General features: G+C 38.7%; 1 protein-coding gene across 1 annotated transcript in view; it reads right to left on the bottom strand.

Annotated features, from left to right (window-relative positions):
- Nucleotides 1-1,448: 1,448 nt before the first annotated feature.
- Nucleotides 1,449-21,612, bottom strand: part of EXT2 (exostosin glycosyltransferase 2) — a 71,514-nt gene continuing 51,350 nt past the window's right edge. The window contains exons 10-14 of the mRNA XM_058806799.1: nucleotides 17,406-17,572; nucleotides 10,347-10,490; nucleotides 9,700-9,828; nucleotides 8,433-8,515; nucleotides 1,449-1,880 (exon numbers count right to left, since the gene is read on the bottom strand). Coding sequence (XP_058662782.1) covers nucleotides 1,742-1,880; nucleotides 8,433-8,515; nucleotides 9,700-9,828; nucleotides 10,347-10,490; nucleotides 17,406-17,572 — 662 coding nt within the window. The 3' untranslated portion in view covers nucleotides 1,449-1,741. The remainder of the gene's footprint in view (nucleotides 1,881-8,432; nucleotides 8,516-9,699; nucleotides 9,829-10,346; nucleotides 10,491-17,405; nucleotides 17,573-21,612) is intronic.

The following is a 21,612-nucleotide window of genomic DNA, read 5'->3' as shown; positions in this document are numbered from 1 at the left end:
CTCCCATAGCAACTCAGGAATGAAACAAAGAGTGCAGCAAAAAACATTTACTAGTAATTAAACACTCCCAGAGAGTCAGATGATACAGTTTACAGGCACATCCCAGGGAGGTTATGAAGTGAAGCATCCCCTCAAAGCTATTGTTCCAATATGAGTTTTATTCACAGCACATCCACTGCATTGGGCAATAAGATAAGTCTTAGTGGGGGTGAGACAAATAGGAGCAGATGTTTCCTGTTTCTAGCCTGACTTTCATTTGGTTTCTGTCATTGCTGCGTATCCAGTTTAGGAGAGGGGGTGAACCATGATGTCTAACACTTGTCCTATTGTTTGGGGTTTGGCAGATCTGAGGAATAAGGTTGCTTGCACTGTCACAGAAAAACAGCCCGTCAAGTAGGATGTGTCTGTAACCAGCACCAACAGAAGTTTCAAAAGACAGTGAAATCACACTTATCTAGCAGCAAGCATTTTATCAGTGGAGCTAGAAAAGAGATTGCTTCCTCAGCCCAACTTAGGACCCTCGTTAATACTGAAGGGCAAGAGTAACAGTCCAAGCAACTTTTATTTCTAATTTTGTTGCATTTTGTTTTCTCATTCAGGTTCATTTCAGTATGGAGAAACAATACAAATGTTCCTAAGAAATGTAAATTTTCTCCAAAAGACTTCTTAAGCTATATGTTTCAGCCTGTGGCAATGGGTTCCTTAAATTACAACCAAAGACACAATAGTTTTTCCAACAATGGTAACTTACAGGAGTTTGTAAGTGTGCGTTAAGAGTGTCTTACACATACACATGTGCCTGTACATTGAAGCTGGAACTGGGAATTTCTGCAAATATAGAAGGTATTTTACAAATTAGTACACAGCTTGCTGAAGAGGATTCAGACATAACAAACTTATTTCCCTATGGATGGCTACAAAGTAAAAGTGTAACCTGATTGCTGGTTTTATAATTCAGATAAAAATATAAGACTAAAGACAAATCATTTTCTGTATAATACAACTAGTTCTGATAAAGAGTCAGAGTCTTTTGCACGAGTGCAGCAGAAAACCTGAGATTTATGCAGGAAGTGCAGCAATTGCAGTTCTGTCCTGCAGGTCTCTGCTTTGAAGGAGACTATCGTCCCGGCTGCTGTGTCTCCATCTCCATCAAAATAATTTAAGTAACACAAATTGCTTTGTTCTTTAAACTAGGTGAAAACAAACAGATTTTTGTGATGTTGTAAAAAAATAAACATTTGTCTCATATTACAGAAGAAAATATTTGTTACAGTTACTTAAGACAACAGTTAAAGCTCAAAAGACAGAGGCCCACCAGCCACACAGGAAATAAACTCCTCCCAAAAGAGAACAGCTGTACGTGGCAGACAGTTGCTTTAAATGGATGGGTGCTCACTAACCAGAGAGCCTGCAGCACATTTGATAGAAGAGGTCAGTCATGCCAGACAGACCACAGAGAGCAAGATTCTGTTTTATTCTTCCAGATGCATAGCCTCCTCTGGACAAAAGTGTGACATTTTTTGGAGAACCCACAAATAGATTCAACTCTCTGTGAGCAACTGAGAAGCAGCTGTCCACATTTCAAATACAACTTTGTGCAATGTAAAAGGAAGACAACAACATTAATCCTCATCTCTCTCAGATGCAAACCCACTCTCTAGCAAGTTTTGTCTTCAGGGCCTTATATTCCTCATAGCACCTTTTCAGCTGTTGTTTTCCTCATGGAGGTTTGTCTCACTCTTTACAAGCTGCCGATATTGGGGAAGCTCTTCAGTTTCTCAGGAAAGTCATCTTTGTACAGGACGGGGTCAGCACGATGCTCCACCACTTTGAGAGGCATGGTCCCAAAGACAGAGGCAAACTTATTGATGCATTCAGATCTGGGGAAAAGGAAAGCAGTATAATTAACAACAACTGGGCAGGCTACCAACTCCCACACCAAAATAACTGGTAGAAACCTTCCCTCTTGCACTTGGAAGTATTTCAGCCATGCTGGCTACTAATAAATAAAGAGAGAGCCTCACTGCAGAGAGAACAGAAAAGAAGCTGGTGTTCTTTGATTTACCCATTTAATCACAGAGATGAGCAAGGGGATGCTGGCAGCAGCACATGTGCACATGGAGGTCAAAGCTTCCCTTCTCCCTCCCCCTAGAATTCCAGTCATTCTTAAAGCAATGTACATGTGGTAAACCAGAACAGATTAACTGCCAACATGTCTCTTAAAGGGCCACTGTTGGGTCAATTTCGTTTATAACGAAGGTTTTGCAAAAACCAAGGCTTTGTGAAAACACAGTTCTAAAAACAAAAAGTCTGTCTTTTTTCAGGCTTCTTCAGAAGCTCTATCTTTTCCCACAAAAAAAATAAACATGCCTCAGAGAATAGGCAGAGCTGATTGTACTGTAATTTAAAGGTGAAGCTGAATTAAAACTATAAAATGAAACAAACTAACTAGTTTATTTTCCTTGTCTAAATAAAGATATATTGAGCAATAAGACATTACATTAGCACAAAAAAACTGAACCACTGGTGACTCTTTCAGTTTCAATAATCTCAGTGTCAGTAATGTGGAAAGGAACAGCCACGTTCTTCAAAAAACAAGCAAGCAGATGTGTAACCGTGACATTGCTCCTTTAACTTTTTCACTGACGGGCTATACCTGTGGAAGCAAGGCAGAGAAAACCTGGCTCATCTCACTTCAGTCAATGCTCAGCTAACTTTAGCTGACTGCTACATTAAACAGATTTTAAGGAAGTCAGATACCAAGAATCATGACAACAGTTCCCTGTACATTAACAGAGAGCTACAAGGAAACAGGTGACATTTCTTTTGCCATTCAAAGGGGAAAACAAACAACAAAGTGAGCACTTTGACTCAGCTGCAGAGACTGAAGTGCTGCAGGTGGTGGCAGAGCAGGTCTCTCACTCTCCAACCACTGTACCCTCTCCCGACCCCTTTGGAGGGTTAGGGGGTCACTACGGCTCCAGGATAATTTTCCTCATCAGGACCTGGTCAATCACACCAACTGAGTGTGACAGTTCTGTGATGGGGACTGCTGAACGCTGCCCCAAACACTCTTTTGAAGTAGACAGGACAGCAAGAGAAGTTTTCAAAATTATTTCCTCAACCACATAGCTGTTTCAAACTATAATGGTCATCATTCAGACCATTTTCTGTCCTGAGAAAAGTGTCAGAAAACTACTTCATATGAAGTGATACTTGAATAAATATTACTACAGGTAAATGCAGACATTTCACTTTCTGATACCTTCCCATCCTCTCATACTTCATCCTACCTCATACCTTTCTATCTTCAGATCCAAATCATCGGGACCACAAACAAATGAAAAGAAATTCAGAGTGTAAGAGAAAACCATGTACAGTGGGACACAACCTCTACTCCTGTGACAAGCACTATCTGCTCCAGTGTAGCACAGATCTGAAATAGCAAAGGAGCCACCAATGAGGACTTAAGTGAAGATGCAGGTAGATGTTCAATAATCTAAAGTAACAAGGTGAACCATCAAGAGAATGAGATTTGGACCACAAGCACTGAAAGGTTCATTGCAGTAGTTCCTGCAGACAGCAGGATGCCCACAGAATGCCCACCATAAGTTATCTTAAAACACATCTGATTTTTAGATAAATTCAGACTTTCAAATAATCTGTTACTTGTAAGAAATGTGGTTAACTAATCCATGATGTGGATGTGTATTGGGGAAGACTTATGGCAGGAAACCCACAAACTTCACAGGCAATGAGATAGATGCACTGGGAGATGTGCATGTGAGAGGTTTGCACAGCTGCTGGCCTTCACTGGTTTCTGGAATACAAGAATACTTTTAGTCTACTGGTTCAAATCCTGCCTTTCCCAGTAATGACTGAAAGACATTGTAATGTAACAGCTGCTTGGTGGCTGGTGTGAAATGAATTAGTTATCTCAGCCTACTGCCTGGCAGGCAGGTGTCCACATCAGAGCAGCCATTGTCACAACCAAAACTAAGTGGCACCCTCAGAGCAAAAGACAAAACTAAATGCATAGGGCAGACAAAATTGACCTCTTCCCTCCAGAGGTTATACTCCCAAATCAAAAGTGAGGTATTATGACAAAATATCAATATGGGATCCTTCTACAGCTGAACTTATTTTGGTGTAAAGTCCATTTAAGCCTGCCAGTACAATATCTTTAACCACCAGGAAACCATTTCATTGTTAAAGAAATGGCAAAAATTAAAAATGGAAAAATTAGTATGTTCTAAACACTCTGGCTGAAGCAGAAGTTAGCCCTCCACAAATAAATATCAAATTCAAAGATGAGAAACAGACTTTTTAAAAGGAAATACATGTCATGCACAAGCCAGAAAATGTCTTCGAAAGAAAGATACTTTCCAAAAATTTCATCTCTAGCACTGAACTAAATCACTTGAATTCTGAAGTCTTTGCCACTTTTGGACAATATAAACCAGAAGGGATATCTAGAACATAAAACAATGAAAGCTAGGTAGCCAAGAGAATGTATTGTCATCTCAATATGGAGGGCAGGTGTGTCCCTTAGTTGTGTCAATAGTTTTTCAAAATCAGAGTAACAGAGGCATATTTGCTTCCAAGTATTATTTTTTTTTCTTCCATTGCTCGCAATATGCAGTTGTACTCAGCTCAATAAGACATTAAGATTGTATAAATTTCGAAACTGAGAGCCACATTACCCCTGGATGAACTTGGTATTTGTTAAGGTCTCTCTTAAACAGGTTCATCACTGCTAAAATCCAACTACCTACCAGGCTGATTTACCTGACTATGGTTAGGGTTAGGGTTATGCCTAGGGTTAGGGATTTTTAAACCAGGAAGCCCAGAGCTCCAGGCACACTGCAGCTGCAAAAGACATCCCAAGGGGAATGCAAAACTGGCCCAACATGGCTGCCACCACAGCTTTTACCTTGGGAGCATCCCAAATCCTAGGCTGATTTACATGACTAAGGTTATGGTTAGGGTTATACCTAGGGTTAGGTTTTTTTAAACCAAGAAGCCCTGAGCTCCAGGCACACTGCAGCTGCGAAAGACATCCCAAGGGGAGTGCAAAACTGCCACAATATGGCTGCCTCCACAGATTTTTCCTTGGAGCTAGCCATAGCCTAAGTCTTTTCTTATTATATGGGGTTTTGGTTAGAGTTGCGACTAGGGTTACTGTTTTGAAAACGGGGAAGCCCCGAGGTCCACACACACTGCAGCTGCAAAAGACATCCCAAGGAGAGCGCTAAACTGCCACAACATGGCTGCCTCCTCAGCTTTTACCTTGGGACCATCCCAAATCCTCAGCTGATTTACCTGAAGAGGGTTAGGGTTATGCCTAGGGTTAGGGTTTTTTAAACCAGGAAGATCAGAGCTCCAGGCGCACTGTGGCTGCCAAAGACATCCTAAGGGGAGCGCAAAACTGCCACAACATGGCTGCCTCCACAGATTTTCCTTGAGACCACCCCTAACCTAACAGGGTAACCCTGTACCTGCAACCTTTGGCCAACTGTGACCTGGGCAGTTTGCCTCTTAAGGAAATGGCTTCCTACTTTGACTCTGACAAATACTTGCATTTCCTAAATAAAACACTGCTGTTATTGCGGCTGCAGAAGCAGCTCAGCCCTTTCCTATATTTACTGTACTGGCAGTTGCCCTCCAGATTACATTTTAAAGCATTGTCCATTTTTGAGAGCCAGATGTAAAGATGTTAAAGGCAGTAAACTTGTTGCTACTTAAACACCTGTAAATACAGGGATTATAAGACCATCCTGCAGTTTCTTCTGTAACCTGATGTGAAGGCTAACCTAGGACAAGACTTGGTTCAAAGTTTTCTTCAGTTAAGATATTTTAATGATGGAGTTTGATAACCCTGGGGACTAAAGTCTTCTATTTATCTCAAATAAATTAGACAGCAGGAAGAATAAAAGTTGGCTTTCCCTTGATTCAGTGTATTGCTAAAATAATAAAATTTCTTAATAAGAGACAGAGTTCAACTACACCATCTTCCTTTGTCTCTTCTGAATGAGTCAAAAGGCCCAAGAAAACCAATTAGTTACATATCTTTTCTGGACAGATCTCCACAACTGAATTCTCAAACCTTTTCCATTTACAAAAACCAACAGGCAGTTGCTGGGCATCTCTCTGCTATTTCTGAACCAGAAACCTAACACTAAATGTTGTGCATGTACTTGGCAACCCTGATAAACTGTTTGTTTCACAAACTGTAGGTTGATCCCTGGATATCCGGGCAAGTAATTAGCTCAGACTACCTGTTTGTTATCTCTGAATGCTAGAAAGCAAGGAGTCAGGCACTTGGGGAAGCTGCAGTAAAGCTGAAAATGGCTCTTTGCCTGACACCTGAGGTATTGTTTCTGATACCCAACACTGTAAAGTTATCAGTACAAAGTTATTCTTTTATAATGACAAGTATTCCCTGATGTATGCACTTTTTTCCATTCAGCTTCTCTCCTGACCCTGAAAATAGTTAGTGGATAGATTGGATGGATGGATAGATGGATGGATAGACAGAGAGATAGACAGAGAGATAGACAGAGAGATAGACAGAGAGATAGACAGAGAGATAGACAGAGAGATAGACAGAGAGATAGATAGATAGATAGATAGATAGATAGATAGATAGATAGATAGATAGATAGATAGATAGATAGATAGATATGAGAGCCTTACTCACTACTAAGTTAGGAAAATTTGCTCTAGGAGTTGTTACCATTTATTATCCACTTTAAATGAATATCTAGCATAAAACTTAAAAAAAAAAAAAACCCTTTCAGGTTCTCAAATAACTCCCTTATATTTAGGTAGATGATAACACAGGGCAAGAAGGCAATAGGTCTAGCAAGCAGTTTCAGTATGACATTAAGGATTTTCAAAATCAAGCCTGAATATACCTAAACTGTCTATCTCTCCAGATTCTCCTGCACTCAGACTCTACCTCAGCATGTACTTCTTTAGCTGGACAAATAAAAGTATGTGGATTTGCAGTCCATCTAACACTTCCCACAACCCAGTATTCCCCACTTTTCAAAATTGCAGACAAGCAAAATAACAGCTTAAACATGTTCTCAATAAACTGTCAATGACACTTTACTCTGAGGATACAAGAACTGCTATAGACATGGAAACATGACCTTTACCCAGCATCATAATGCACTTCAAGGCAAAGAGCAATTTTTTCATCTTCTGTTTTTATAGCATTTACCTTAATGAGAACCTAGTTCATAACTAAAATTCCCATGTGTTGTTGTAGCACTACTGCTATGACCACAGGAAAGCTTAACTGGCTTGGTAGCCCATCCTGTAAGCCAAGTCAGAATTCTTAGGTATGGGGGAACCTTTTGTGCTTCCCTTTTAGCTAACATTTAAGATCTACAAAATTTCCCACCGCTTTCTCAAGTATTTTCCTGCAGAGTAATTTTTACCATCTTAATGGGGTATGTTTTACTTCTGAGTTGCATACTCCTTTTTTTAATTCAGTCTTATTAAAGCCCATACAACACTTAAAATTTTCTGATTTCTACAGAGGACAGAAAAAAGTTGACTGTTAAAATGATAAGTGTCTTACTAATGACTAGTAAGATAACCATGTTATACCTCTCCGTGCAAATCTAAAATGGCCTGTTTTAAATGCAGATCAGATTTTTTTTGTCACCTCTTCAAATCAAAAATGTTGGAAGAGACCTTTAAGATCATCAAGTCCAACTGTCTGTATCTCCTGGTGACTTCTTCCCCCTGCTTATCTACCTCATCCTATTCTATTGCTGGAAATAATTTTCCCCAAAGTTTGCAGGAGAAATGCAACAGACCAAGAAGCCTAAAGTGAGATGCCTTCATTGGTCCTAAATCTCAGGTTAATTCCACCAAATAACTGGTGGAATTAATGCTGACATTGTTAAAAAACACAACATGGAATTGTGCAGCAAATGCCCTTCACTAGTGGAAGCAATGTGCTTCACAATCCTTAGAAAGAAGACAATGTACAAATATCACTTCAAATTATTTTATTAATAATTTATATCCTTTCTGGTCTTTGGTAAGCTACCAACTATCTAGTTTAAAAAAAGAATTCATACTTATTACAGTTGATATTCCACGGCAAATAGAAATGTGGTATTACTGACAGTACTGCCAACCAAGAACCTGAACTTCATATATCTGTCCTAAAGATTTACAGCAAAGCTGCTAAAAATTGTACACTCCTAAAGTCCTTTTTTGTAGTAGTCTACCTTTCAGTGACACATCACCCCTCATAGGAATAACTTATGTTCATCGAATCCATGTAAGATTCTTTCAAAATTAGTAATTTATAAAAACACTATAATTTTGGGTCCTAATTTAATGAGACACAGGATAAGATTTTAGGGATCAGAACAAGGCAATCAGAGAAATAGAGAGTGGTCACTCACCTTTCCACCATGTGTGTCTGGTCCAGTGATAACCCATCGATTGCTGTGCATTCTGGACATTTGAACTTCTTTCGTGGGGTCACCTGAAGAAAGGCACGCCAGATATTATCAAATATCAACAGAAGGGACATTAATCTCCTTGCACAGAGAGCAGTGCAATACCTCTGAACATGCCTGCAGTGTAAGCTGAGCTGTCTCAAAAAGAGGGGGTGTACAAAAAAAAAGCCACTCTATTCCTGCATTCAGCTCCATCTGGCCCGGCTGACTGCAAAATTCACAGGGGCCTAATAAAAACGGCTTGGAGGGTTTTTTCCTTCTGTAACTGAAAAGAAGTGGCGATGACAAGCTCCTTAATTCCTGTTTAATGACTGTTTTCTCACTGCCAAGGTCCCTGTATAAACACCATTTGTTCTTGCAGCCATAACAGCGATGAAATATAGCTTCCCATACTTCACCGTAACGTTAATCCAACAGGCGCTCTTTCGCTCTCTCCAGTTAAGAGCTGACTGGCAAACCCTGCAGAACTCTCCGAATTGCACAGAGGTGCCAAATTACTCTGCTCTGCCCTCATACAGCTCGGAAACTTTTTCAGCAAAAGCACACACTTTATCTTCTAAAGACTTTTCTAGGAAATGCAGCCACCAGTCCCAGTAAATGATGATGGACAGAAGGGAGAACGGACCCTGCTAATTGAAGTAATGCCTGGTGGCCTCTAAATCTCATTCCAAGCTGACACACTTTGAAATGAATGTACGGAGTGAATGTCTAGACCTGAAAACGTGTCGAAACATGTCAGGAAATTAATTCAGGGATAAAAAGTTCATTTAAAGCTGATCTTGCAATTAATGTTCTTGCAATTAACATTCCTATAAATCAGCTGTTGTCAGGCCACAATAGAGCGAGCTGTGGACAGTTGGCAATTTCTTTCCTCTAGCGATCTCAAATAGTTAAAATATATGTCTGTGGGCCTGTACATATACACACACATAAGTACAGCTGTCATTTAAATTATCTTCTTTTATAGCTCATCTAGATGGTTAAAATAACCACCAGAAACAACTGGTAAAAAATAATTCTCTGTTCTCGGTTAACACAAAAACTTTACCAGAAGGGCTTTTCTATCATGAGAAAGAGACCAAGACACCATACTGGGAGACAATTAGAGAAAAATGGAGGATTAAGTAACATATTAAAGCCTACTGAATAAACTTAGGTATGTATCTCATATTTTTTAATTTCATAAAGATAAACAGCAGAAAAGCCCCACCTTAATGACTGATTTTCCAGTGACATTTGCTACTAGAAAATTCATGGCAATATCTTCACAATTCATATGAGCATCCACCCAATTCTTGATGTCTCCAGGCATCTTATAGGTGTAAAGATAGTTGAAATACTGCAGAGAAGAGAGCGAAAGAAAAGATAATTTTAAATACAGATACAGTAACTATAAGACTAAATATTTCAGTCATGGAACAGCAGACAGCTAAGTGATAGTGCCTTCATACAAGAACTACTTCAGCAGATAGAAAATAATTTTTAGGTGCTAAACTGCTTATTATTCCTTTCCTGACGACCACAGAAATTTCATTAAAATTGGTTCTCTTTTCTGAACCTACCAGCTACAAAGATACATTCCCTGCAAAATTTGCTATGTACTTTCAGGTCATACAAACTGGCAGGAGTTTTCTAAGTTCATAAAGGTAAGAACTGGTTTTATTTCACTGTCAGAGACAAATCAGTGGTTTTCACAGCAACTGAAAGAGGTCTAGGGAAAGTTTAAAATCAGTTCTACAACTGTTTTAAAGAACATAATCATAGCACCACAAAAACTGATGGAACAATGACAGAAGCACATATAGATCTTTTCTAATGTACACATTGTACATTAGTGCAGAGAAAGTTGTATATCACCTTGTGATAAAAGGCTGCCCCAGTGAGCACCATTGAGACTTCATTGGTCCATTCTGATTCATATTTCCATTTGTTCATCTCGTGGTCCCAAAGATGCAGGCGACCTGGGTATCCAACCAACCTGTCGGGGAACTCACGCCAGACCTGAAGAGAAAAAAACATGACATGCTGTTAACCAGGCCTGCACAGAAAGCAAATGCAACACATCTGCTTTCTGGAAGGGTAGCAAATGCAACACATCTGGAAGGGTAGAGTTTCAGTGGGGCAAAGATCACTTAAATTCTTCTAAGTCCAAATTCTTGGAACAAAGAGTTGCCAAGAAGGAGTACAAAAAAGAATAAGCTTGCTGTGGAAGGACCCTACAACTCAGAGAAATCATGTCCCAGAGCAAAAGGCCACTAATGGACTAATAAAATAATTGTTACAGAAACACACAAATGACTATTCAAAAAGATTTTAATTCTAACTAAACCCAAGCATAATTAAAATGAAACTTTTGATGTTAACTTCAGTAGATATGACTACAACCTAACTACTTTCACAGCTGGCTTTGGATCTAACCAACCTGCTTCCTTTGTCAGGAACTGGCTTAAATTTTAATATTTCTGGAATTCTTTAGTGGGTGCTTGGCTACATGGAAGGCTGCTTTGCCCTTGACTTGTTCCAGACAGCTGGATACAATCAAGATACCATCCTTGACACTCCATACATTATTTTATAGCTGACTACAGGATCAAATACAGTAGACAAGAACAAGGAGAAGGGCATCATTAACGCAACCCCGGTTCTCCACACTGCTGGCCACATTAAATAATGGACAATTTTTGCATTAGAGAAAAAGGGAGGAAGGATTATAATTGTTTAGAGGGGTCTGAATGCTATTTGTTTGCTAGATACAATTTGTCTGCATTATTTGCAGACAAATTATTCCAAATCTGTCGTCTAATCCAAATAACTGCTAGGCTTGTTTGGAAGAATGAATCTTGACTTTCTAACAAACAGGTTACAAGAGTTTCTGGTTTAGGTTGGTAATGTATAAACAACAGATGCATATATAATGAAATTTTTGTATGCAAGATCAACAACAAGAACAAAGTACCTCAAAAATCCCCAAGGATCCCTTCACAAATTCTTTCATCTGTACAAAAGACAAGGAAACCCTACAGTTGAATGCACAGTAAAGGAAGTGTTATCCGGAATTCCACCATCCTGCAAATGTCACCCCATCAGCAGTTCACTTTGGCCACTTCCTATGTGTCAGTGCATTTCAGTTGGGAGGCCTGGACTATAAGGACTCTATGCAAGTATTTTGTCATAGTAACTATGATAAAACAATCAGTTTTACGTTACTGCTTCTGCATCTACGTTTCTGTGATTTTTCATTACTATATACCTTTTCATCTATACATCTCAACACATTTTATTGCTGTCAGTTAATACAGCTTCAGAATCCCATGATGAGAGCAGTTATTATTTCAAACGTCCAGATGAGGGAACCTGCCAAAATCATACAGGAAACAAGAATGGGAACCAGATCTTCTGACTCCTCGACTTCTATTTTATCCAGAAATCAATCTTTCTAGACAGCTCTAGGGCACAAGTACTGGGATAGTATTTAGATATGACAACGCTCCAACACAGAGGGTTCTTGAAAGCAAAGATAACTTGGAACTGAAGGAAGAGAATTCATAGGACACTTACAAGTTGATGCCATAAGGTAATTAAAACAATACAGACTTCTGGCAGGCAAGCCAGTGAGGCCTTGAGATATCTATTTTGATATGATGTAGAAAACCTTAATAAAGAACACAAAACTAAATGTACGACACTCAAAAATTTATTCCTCACTCTCCAGGACTCAAAAATTTAATGACTTAGTTTTAAACCTGAATATTAAAATGTCTATCTCCCAGCTGTTGGAAGGCACCACCACATAAGCTACTGAGGCTCAACAAAGGATTTAATGGAACACCACAGATCTGCACCGTACTGGGCTAAGAATTCTTGTAGAGGAAATGGCATGCATATTAACAGCAGCTGAAAGAAAGATTAAAGTCAGCTACTGCTTCCCACGGGAGTGCAGTGCCTTCTCAACACAGAACCCTGGATTCATAGCCCTTATAGTTTTTGCCCTTTGGTGTCATCTTCAAGAGTCTACATGAAATAAAATAGAAGCCAACTATAATGCACATTACTCATACAGATGTTCTTCTGTCACTCTAAATATCAACTCTACTCTGTAAAAGAATGTCCTGGCCTCTGACAATTGTCAGTTCGATGCATCTAAAAAATAACTATGGTGTTTTGAACAAAGATTCCCTTTAAAAGTAATGCTTTTGAAGTCAGTGGAAAAGCTTGGCTTTTTCACAACGTTCACCACTAGCTCATTCAATGGTAATTCTGGAAAGGCTCCCAGTGGCTCCATCCAGCTCATTACCCAAATCCATACATATGCTTTGTGCCAAAATTAATATATACAGCTACTGCATATAAGGAAGCTTTCAGAATAAAAACAGTGGTAATGATTCTAATACTACTCTCTATTTTGTATTACTGTCCATTTTCTTGTTTGATGGTTGCCTATAATTTATTAGTCTGTTAGGAGTACATTTCATTTTAGCCAGTGATCTTATTAGCTTTCTCAGACTAAGAAGGATGGTCTGCTTTAATACTGGTAAGGGACCCATCCAAGGAAAATCCTATTGCCAAGTGAAGAGGAGGTATGCTTATTTGCTGATAAGTCATTCCAAAGACTCTGGTAGTCAACCCTAAAGATAAATATTTTTGGATGAAGCATCTCCCAGATGAAATGTCAAAAAGAAGTTCTGACTTAGTAGTTTTACTAAAAGTCTTGTAAAGGAAAACCAAAAGGAAATTATAGTAATTTTGTTTCCAAGTCAAGTTCTCAAGTGACATAAACAGTATAGCTAAAACACCCTCCAGCCTCATCTCTCCAGAGCTCTTTCTGCCTCACAGCCTCAGCTATTCTGTGCAATTTGCTGTGCCATCAGAACAGCAAACTCTCCATGTAGCCGGAAGGACAGGGAAGCATATCCTTCTACAAAACATTCTCAAACATTTATGCATTAAATTCAGTAGACTATATTAAGTCACATGCAATTCCAACAACTTAATGAACAGAAAAATAGTCAGCATTTCCAAAGCTACCATGACATTTTAAGAATGAAACACTGATTATTCTCTACAAATGAAAACAAACTCAACCCATCATACTCCTTCTGTCTTCCAGAGCCCCATCCACTCTTAATTCTTTCCCAATCCTCAAAGGAATGGCTTGTGCTATTACTAAAAAAATTAAGTAAAATGTAAACACAGAGTCCATTAAAGGATGCAAGATGTTTTGCACACACACATTTTGTAAAATATCATTAGTTTGAAGAAGAGCTTTAAATGTGGCCAGCAGTGAAGAATTCTTTTGTTAAGCAGAGTTGGAGTACTTGTTCTACAAAGGAATGCTGAAAACTAAACTTTTAACCTTTTAACGTCAAAATGAGCAGGGAAGAATTCCTCTGAAGAAGTCATTCCAACTTCATGAAAATTTCAGCCTAGCAAAATATGCAATGCAATAGAGAATAGATTTTTTTAAAGAGTGACAGGGACATGAAGCACTGAAAAAAAATTCTGAGACAGAATAAGATCATCTAACAGCAGAAGGCCAAAAGTTTTCAACAGAATAAATGCAGATTTAGCAATGCACCAAACTGCACATTTTGAGTGAAAAATATAGGCCCAGAACAATAATACCCATTTAGACTATTTCTATTATTGGTCTAATAGAAATATTTTGTCTCTGTAAGGACAAACTGCTACATAAGCATAGGATAAGAAATTACTAAATACTATGACATCTGCCTCAAGGCGAGCTGAGACACAGAGGTGGGAATGCTACAATGCTTGATTTCAGTCATGTATTTAAACACCAAACTCTTCAGAGTTGGTTCTGCTTTAACTTTTTAAGATTATGATAATCTAAATACTTGTTCCACTTCTTGGGTCTCTTTGATGCTCTCTCTGTGAACAACAAAGTTCAGTAAGTGGGAAAAAAATTATCTAGACATAAGTTTTTTTTGCAGCATCCAAAGTCATGTAACTTAACAGAACTACTTTTTTCAAAGTCAGAATGTCATGAGTATTCTGCTACCTTAATACAGCAGCACACAGGGACTATTTTTCTGCTTGCTCCAATGGATTTATGCAAGGTCATAAATCACTGTACCGTAATAGTTCACTTTTAACAAGTAAAAAATGTCTGACACTTTGAGTGTTACTATATTTTTTTATGGCTGAAAGTGTACAGAGATCAAAGTTTTCAGGTTTTTTTTTTTTTAGGCTTGCTCTATGCATTCAGAAAAGTGTGTGACAGAGAGGGTTTTGTCACATGTTTAAATGCAAAGTCTCAAGGATGTCCGTAGAGAAAAGAAAATTACTGAATGTCACGTTTCCAGCCCTTCATATGACCAAAGCAGAAGCAGACCTACTTTTAAAAGAAAACTTTCTAGTAACCTTATATGCTGCTACTGTTCCCTCTGGATTCCCCTGCAAATGAGTCAAGACTTTGAGAGATACTTTTCTGGTAACACACATAAACAGATAAATAAATTATCACAGGCTGAGGACAATTTAAACATCTGGGAGCCAGCTCAGGCCTGTCAAGCAAGTCACAGACACTCAAGGACAGGAAAGATCAATCTTCAGCCCCTGGTTTCTGTGCCAGAGAGTAGGAGCTACATCACCCACTCCCTATACGAGGAAAACTGTGTATTTCTAGAATAATTTGTTCTGTTTCTGTATTCAAAGACATTTCTATTCATTTAATTTACTGAGGGAGTGGGGGTGGTGAAGCCAAACTCAAAATACAAGGATTCAAATCACTCATAGGTTTGTCTCAGCTATCTTCTCAATACAGCACTTCAATTTTCCATCAATGTTACTGTGCAGTAAGCTGACTTCCCAGAATTAAAAAGGAATAGGATTTATAATAAAATGCAAAAAACTGCAAAAGAAATAGTTTCCAGTCTGCCAAACTAAACAATCTCATGTCCAAACAGTTACATTCACACACAGAATATAAGGACTGTTACTCAAATAGTCCCTGCAACCAAGGCACATGGCCATAAGGCCAATAAATGAGCCAGCATAATCAAATTTCTAGACCTGTTGGACTTAATCCTAGGAGACAAACAGTTTCAGGTCCTGACTATCCCCTAGTTACACCAACCACAGGGGAATTCACATCAAGTTTTCTTTGCCTTATTTTTGTTTTTCATGAGGATAATTCCTTTCTGGTGTGACCAGACTCAATACATGTGATGTTACAAATATTATCCACTGAGGGTGTTAAAATCAACAGTTCAGACACACAAAAAACCAGGGTTCTGCTTCACATGACTTCTGGCTGACACAGCTGGAACTCAGCTGCAGTTTGAATCTTTGCTTCAAAGCCCTTCAAACCTGCTCTGCCAATAGCAGAACTACTTACACAGTCATTTAGGTGACTTTAAGTCACTCCTTACTCTTAGGCACTTTGAGACAGCTTTATGAAAAGGGAAGTTAAATTGCAAATGGAGCAAGGGTTTATGCAGCATGCACATTATGGATCTGCTATGTTTCATCCCATCAGATCACTCTCAGAACTAGTAGTTATAAGCACCAACAAAGGCAAAAGTAAGCTCTGCTGTTGCAGTACAGTGCTTAAAACATTCAGTGTAGACAACAAAGTATAGAGAAGGTCTGTGTAGCCAAAATCCCCTTCCTTCAGATGTCTTCTCTTCCTTCCATCTTTCACACTTCATGTATTAACTCACTACTCTTAACCTGGCAAGGAAAGTATTTCCTTTCTGGAAACACACATGATAGATGAAACCTCTGTCTCCACTACTTAACATCTTTGTTATTACTTCAGCATACCTACATCATCACAAGACATTTCTGGAGTCCAAAAGCTTTTTACTTGCTAACAGTCTCTTTTACTCAAGAGGGAGAAAGAGCAATATTTCACCCCACATGTACATACGCTAAAGAAATACATTCAACGTATTTTTTAAAAATATCATCTTGTATTAACTGCACTTAAGATTGCTAAAAATTGGACAACTATCACATTTCACTAGCTTTCTCCACCTCAGAGAAGCAGTTTTCATAATTTCATTCAACTTGGGTAACAGTATCATGTTTAGCTCTCACTTAGGAAGCCCAGTGTTGTTTTGCTGTTGATAATGCATGTACAGGTGTGACTAAATAATTCAAAGCTTTCTTAAAGTATGGTATTACATTTTCTAATGTTTCTGATTTGTTTACAAATAGAGCATCTTTATCTTAAATATGCACATATAACAGTAATGATTATGGACAGTTATACACTCAAATACAAATGGAAGACAAAAAATTAGCTAATTCAAAACAGAGTTTTAGAAGGAAGACAACAGTGTTGCTTCAAGTGTACTTTTAACAAACAATTCAAGTAGCTAGGAAGACTGTCACTTCTTTGTACTGCCATGGGTAACTGATTTGGACAAGCTCTCTTTTTGTCCATACCCTCATCACAAGAGCAGCTGCTGAAGCTTTGCCATTTCAAGCACATGATCCATGTGTCACCTCCTTGAAATTCTTCAGTTCTTCCTTTCACTGCACTTCACCTTACTTCGGCATGTCCCCAGGACATGGTCCCCCTCCTCTGTTCCCAACACTTAATCTCTGAAACTTGTCTTGCCCATAAAGACATGTTCCCTTGCCTAGCATTTCTGATTTATCTGAAGTTAAGAAGAATGCAGCTCAGTCTTCAGACTGCTTCCCTTACACTTATTCCATTACATTTTCTGGAGTCTTTTGCACTCCTGTGCCAGTTACTGAAAACCTCTTAGCTGGCAGGTTTTTCAATAAAGAAATGACTATCTGGAAAACTGTTTCAGTCAGCATTGAACTCTTGTAGTAAAGAGAGGAGCAACAATCTGAATCAACAGACTGCACAGTGCTTCCTCCACTTTATATGCAATGTTGCAGTGGATGGCCTAGGAGACAGGGGAAAACCAATTCTCTTACCTCATAGCCAAACTGGAGTTCATCTGAAGTTAGCATAATGATATCATCATCAATAGCCAGCACTGCTTCCGTTTCAATCTCGTCATAAGGGAAGAAGCGGTTGCTAAGTTTGTTTTCTGCAGTCCTAACAACTTTCAGGGGAACACGAATCTTTGGCCAGAGGGAATCTAAAGAGAAAAATTGAAAGAAATAGAATTCAATGTTATACTTTACTTCTGAATATGCATATCCATCTTAGCTGCTTTTTACTCTTTTCTTCTTTGCTCCTAAACAAATGTTTCTTAATGGTGAATTTACAGCAGTTTCGGTTTGGCAAACATGAGAGCAACGAAGGCAAGAGACAGAAGTTCAGCTGCATTTCCCTCTGTATCTCTCAACAAAGAGCTTCATGGGCAGCTACACAGAGGATAGCTTGCCCCAAACAGCAACTTGCAACACGCGCAGAGCAAGTGCAGGGATAATACATATTGGTTCAGGGCACACAGTGTGAAAAGATACTTCACTCAACTGCAACTAAAATAATTTGAAGCTGCAGTATACAATCACTGACTGGAAGTCTAGGATCATAAATAATTTGATTAAGAATGTTAGTTCTATCAAGGGCTAAGCAAAAAAAGAAATTATTATATCAATTAAATGTTTAGCACTATTGACTATTGCTAAGGAGTAGATTCTGTGTCTCAACAATTTCTTTCATCTTCAAAGTCCTAAGTTACAGTGATAATTTAAAACTAGATAAATACAAATGGATTCTAACTTGTGCCCTATAGCATTCATCCAAGTAGAATAGAGCACTGGAGTACACAACCATTAAATTCACAAGTCAGATGAGGATTTAAATGGCAACAGAGCCCCCCACAGATACAAAACTGGATCAAATTCACCCTACCAATTAATACTATGGTATCATTTCTATTTTTTCCTATGTGTTTAACATGTAGCACCTTAAGTGTCATGTTAACAGCTTCTACATATATTCAAAAATTTTCAAAACCCTATTCTATTCCTACAAAAGAATAACTATAGGTGTAAATATAGAGCACCAAGCTAAAGGAAACGGAAGGTCTGAATATTAAACATTCATTCCAAATGCATATAACCATGCACAATTTCTAGCACAAAGGTTAACAGTAGTCATTACAGTATGATGCATCCCAAAAGCAACTGTTTGTGAAAATGTATTTTAATTAAAAGCAAGAGAGACATGGGCAAACTGGAGAGAGTTCAGGAAAGAACCACAAAGGTAATGATGGCACTGGAGCATCTTCCCTACAAAAAAAAAAAGCTGAAACTGCTGTGGCTATTTAGTCTAGAGAAGGCTCAAGGAAGGTCTCACCACTATGAACAAATACCTGAAGGGAAGATGCAAAGAAGAGAGAACCAGACTCCCTTCACTGGTGGCCAGTAAAAGGACCAGAGGCAATGGCACAAACTGAAACATTGGAGGCTCCCTCCAAACATCAGGGGAGACCCTTCCAGAGTGAGTGTGACTGAGCACTAACAAGGCTGCCCAATGACGTAATGAAATCTCTGCTCTTGAAGAGCGCATGTTCCTGCTTGAGAGGGGAACTGGACACCTGATCTCCAGAAGTCCTTTCCAAGCTTAGCCATTCTCTGATTCTGTGGTAAGTGGAGTCTAGAGGAACTGATACTGGGCCTGAAGGCACTGGCATTTTCATGTCTGAAATATATATAAATTTTCAGTGCAGTTTGCAAGTGACACAAAGCCTGGAGACATGAAAAACAGTGAGCACAATAAAGTCACACAGAGCTTACTGAACTCTATATGACAGGACTGCTTTGTAAAACTAGGTGCATTTGAACAAAAAACACACTGACACTTTTGAGACACAATTAAACACTAGGACCAAGGCAACTTTCTCCCTAAAAACAGCTTCTGAAAAGGATTAACAGGATAGAGCAGACACTAGTTCTCAGCATGCTGCTGCAGCAGAATGGATTTATATAATTTTTGTATGTATAGATGGGTATGTAGTAAGAAGTCAGGGCAAAGGGCAGGACAATTTTACCTATATGCAGACACAGAAAGACAGAGCTAAAATACTGTTTCATTCTGGCGCTTTTATATTTCAAACCATGTTAAAACACTGAAAATGGTAGAGAAAGAATCACATGAGTTATGTGAGGTCAGGAGAAAATGCCTTTTAGTAGAACATGCAAATCAATCTGTTTAGTTTACTAAAAGAATGAACAAAAAGTAGATTTGCTTAACAAGTTTAACAAGCACCTACACAAGAAGTAAAATGACATGTACCTCCAACAAATTGGAGAAAGACATAACAAAAAACAATGACTGGAATCTAAAGCCAGACAAATTCAAAGTATAAATAAGGCACACATTTTTAATAGCAACAGTGGTTAACCTCTGGCAAAAGTTTAAAAGGATAGCAATTGGTTCTGTACATCTTGTCTTTCAACAAGGCTGGGTATTATTATAGAAGATGCAGTCAAGTTTGAAGTCACTGGACTGAAAAGAAAGGCAATGTGGTGACTTAAGACACACAGGTCAACCCAGATGGTCTTACTGCACCTTCTGCCTCAAACTCCATGAACAGTAAGATGGTTGACTGTCACCAGGAAAAAATAGGAAGTTTGAATCAAACTACTAGGACATGGGGAGCAAATACAGAAATTCAGAAAAGAGCATAAGGAAATAAGATCCTTGTTTTTGTGTTCTGAGAATAAAAAGTGGAAGTTAAAACAGGTGTCAATGAAAAAAGCCACTGTAAGGACAAAAATAAAGAGAAATCCTAACCTAAGGAAATGGTTTAAGTTTTTAAACAACAGCATATGGTCATATTCTGGAATTGTTCTCAACAGAAGGATCTGAAGAATGCTGGCTGACAAACACCAAAAATAATAGGATACAATTATGTGCACACACTTTCACTTCCATTATCACCTTGAATCAGGTCTGCCTCCAAGACAGTTCTGCACTCTTTCCACTGTCAGTCTGTTGCAGTAGGAAGAGTACCAGAGAAGAGGAGAAGCTGCTTCATTCCCACATGTACAAGTAAAATTTGCTCTCAGGAAGAAGTGTCCATCTCCATCACCACTGGGCCTCTCAGACTTAACAGCTCACACAATACTCAAAAACCTCACAAATCTGCACACTGCTAAAAGACACCAGAGTCTGAACACTACTTCACTCAGGAAAACAAAGCAGTATTTCCAAACCACAGAAAGTCTTCAAAAGTCAGTTTTTCTTGGAGCTGTATTTTAGAAAGGATTGGCAGGCATGGGTGGCCAAAAAAAAAAAAAAAAAGAAAAAAAAAAAAGAAACACGTTGTGATATTTACTGGCCAAATCTGTATTCAGTATTCAGTTTCCTACCCCAAGGTTTTTCCTGTAAGTTTGAAACCATGTCTGTAAAATCTACTTTTATCTGTGTGGTCTTGCAGACCATGGCCTTTATTTGACACGTATGCATGTTCTTGTCCTGTTTCACTCAACCCTTGTCTTTCTACTAGAAGGCGCAAGGCATTAGCCCTAGCACGTTTGAGTGATATTGACCAGCAGTCAGCTGGAAGGATTCAATCCCATCACTGATGGACTCCAGGGGAGTCACAGTCAGCCACCAGCTGGGGACATACAGCAAGCTCCTTGGGGCCACTACAGAAATGGAGCATTGATTCCAGTTACAGCATTACAAGCTCATTTTATTCTCAGCACCCACCATAAGGTCTTTAAAAGCCCTGCAGGAATCACAATCTGAAATGATGATTCCAGTAGGAGACCAGTGACATTCTGAAATTTTCAGCTTCCTAGTCATTGTAACCTTAGGAGGCAGTAGCATTGAATGACTGGAAGTGATTATTGCAAATTAGTATTCTTGATTTCACTCACTGCTTTCTTACTGGTTTAGCATACAATGTGCAAGTGCCATTTTATAAATGATAACAGACACTTACAGGTACCTCACAGAGACAGATGTCATTGCCTCATAAGAACTACAGACTGTGTAATGTTTGCAAGCTTCTTAAAGACCTTTGGATAATTGCCTATAATTATCCAAATGTAACCCCAGAATTAGTATAAAATAACTTTATGCAGCCTGAACGATCCCAAAAATACTGTTACAAGTGTTTCAGCTGCAATCAGAATTGTCATATGTAGGCATGAATTTGTAAATTTGTATTTATGTGTAGCATCAAAGTTTACATTTGGTACATGTTAAGCATTCTTT

This window comes from Ammospiza caudacuta, chromosome 6, assembly GCF_027887145.1.
Source record: "Ammospiza caudacuta isolate bAmmCau1 chromosome 6, bAmmCau1.pri, whole genome shotgun sequence".
NCBI classification, from domain to species: domain Eukaryota; kingdom Metazoa; phylum Chordata; class Aves; order Passeriformes; family Passerellidae; genus Ammospiza; species Ammospiza caudacuta.
Note: the sequence above shows the minus strand (reverse complement) of the source record. Positions and strands in the feature narration are given on the sequence as shown.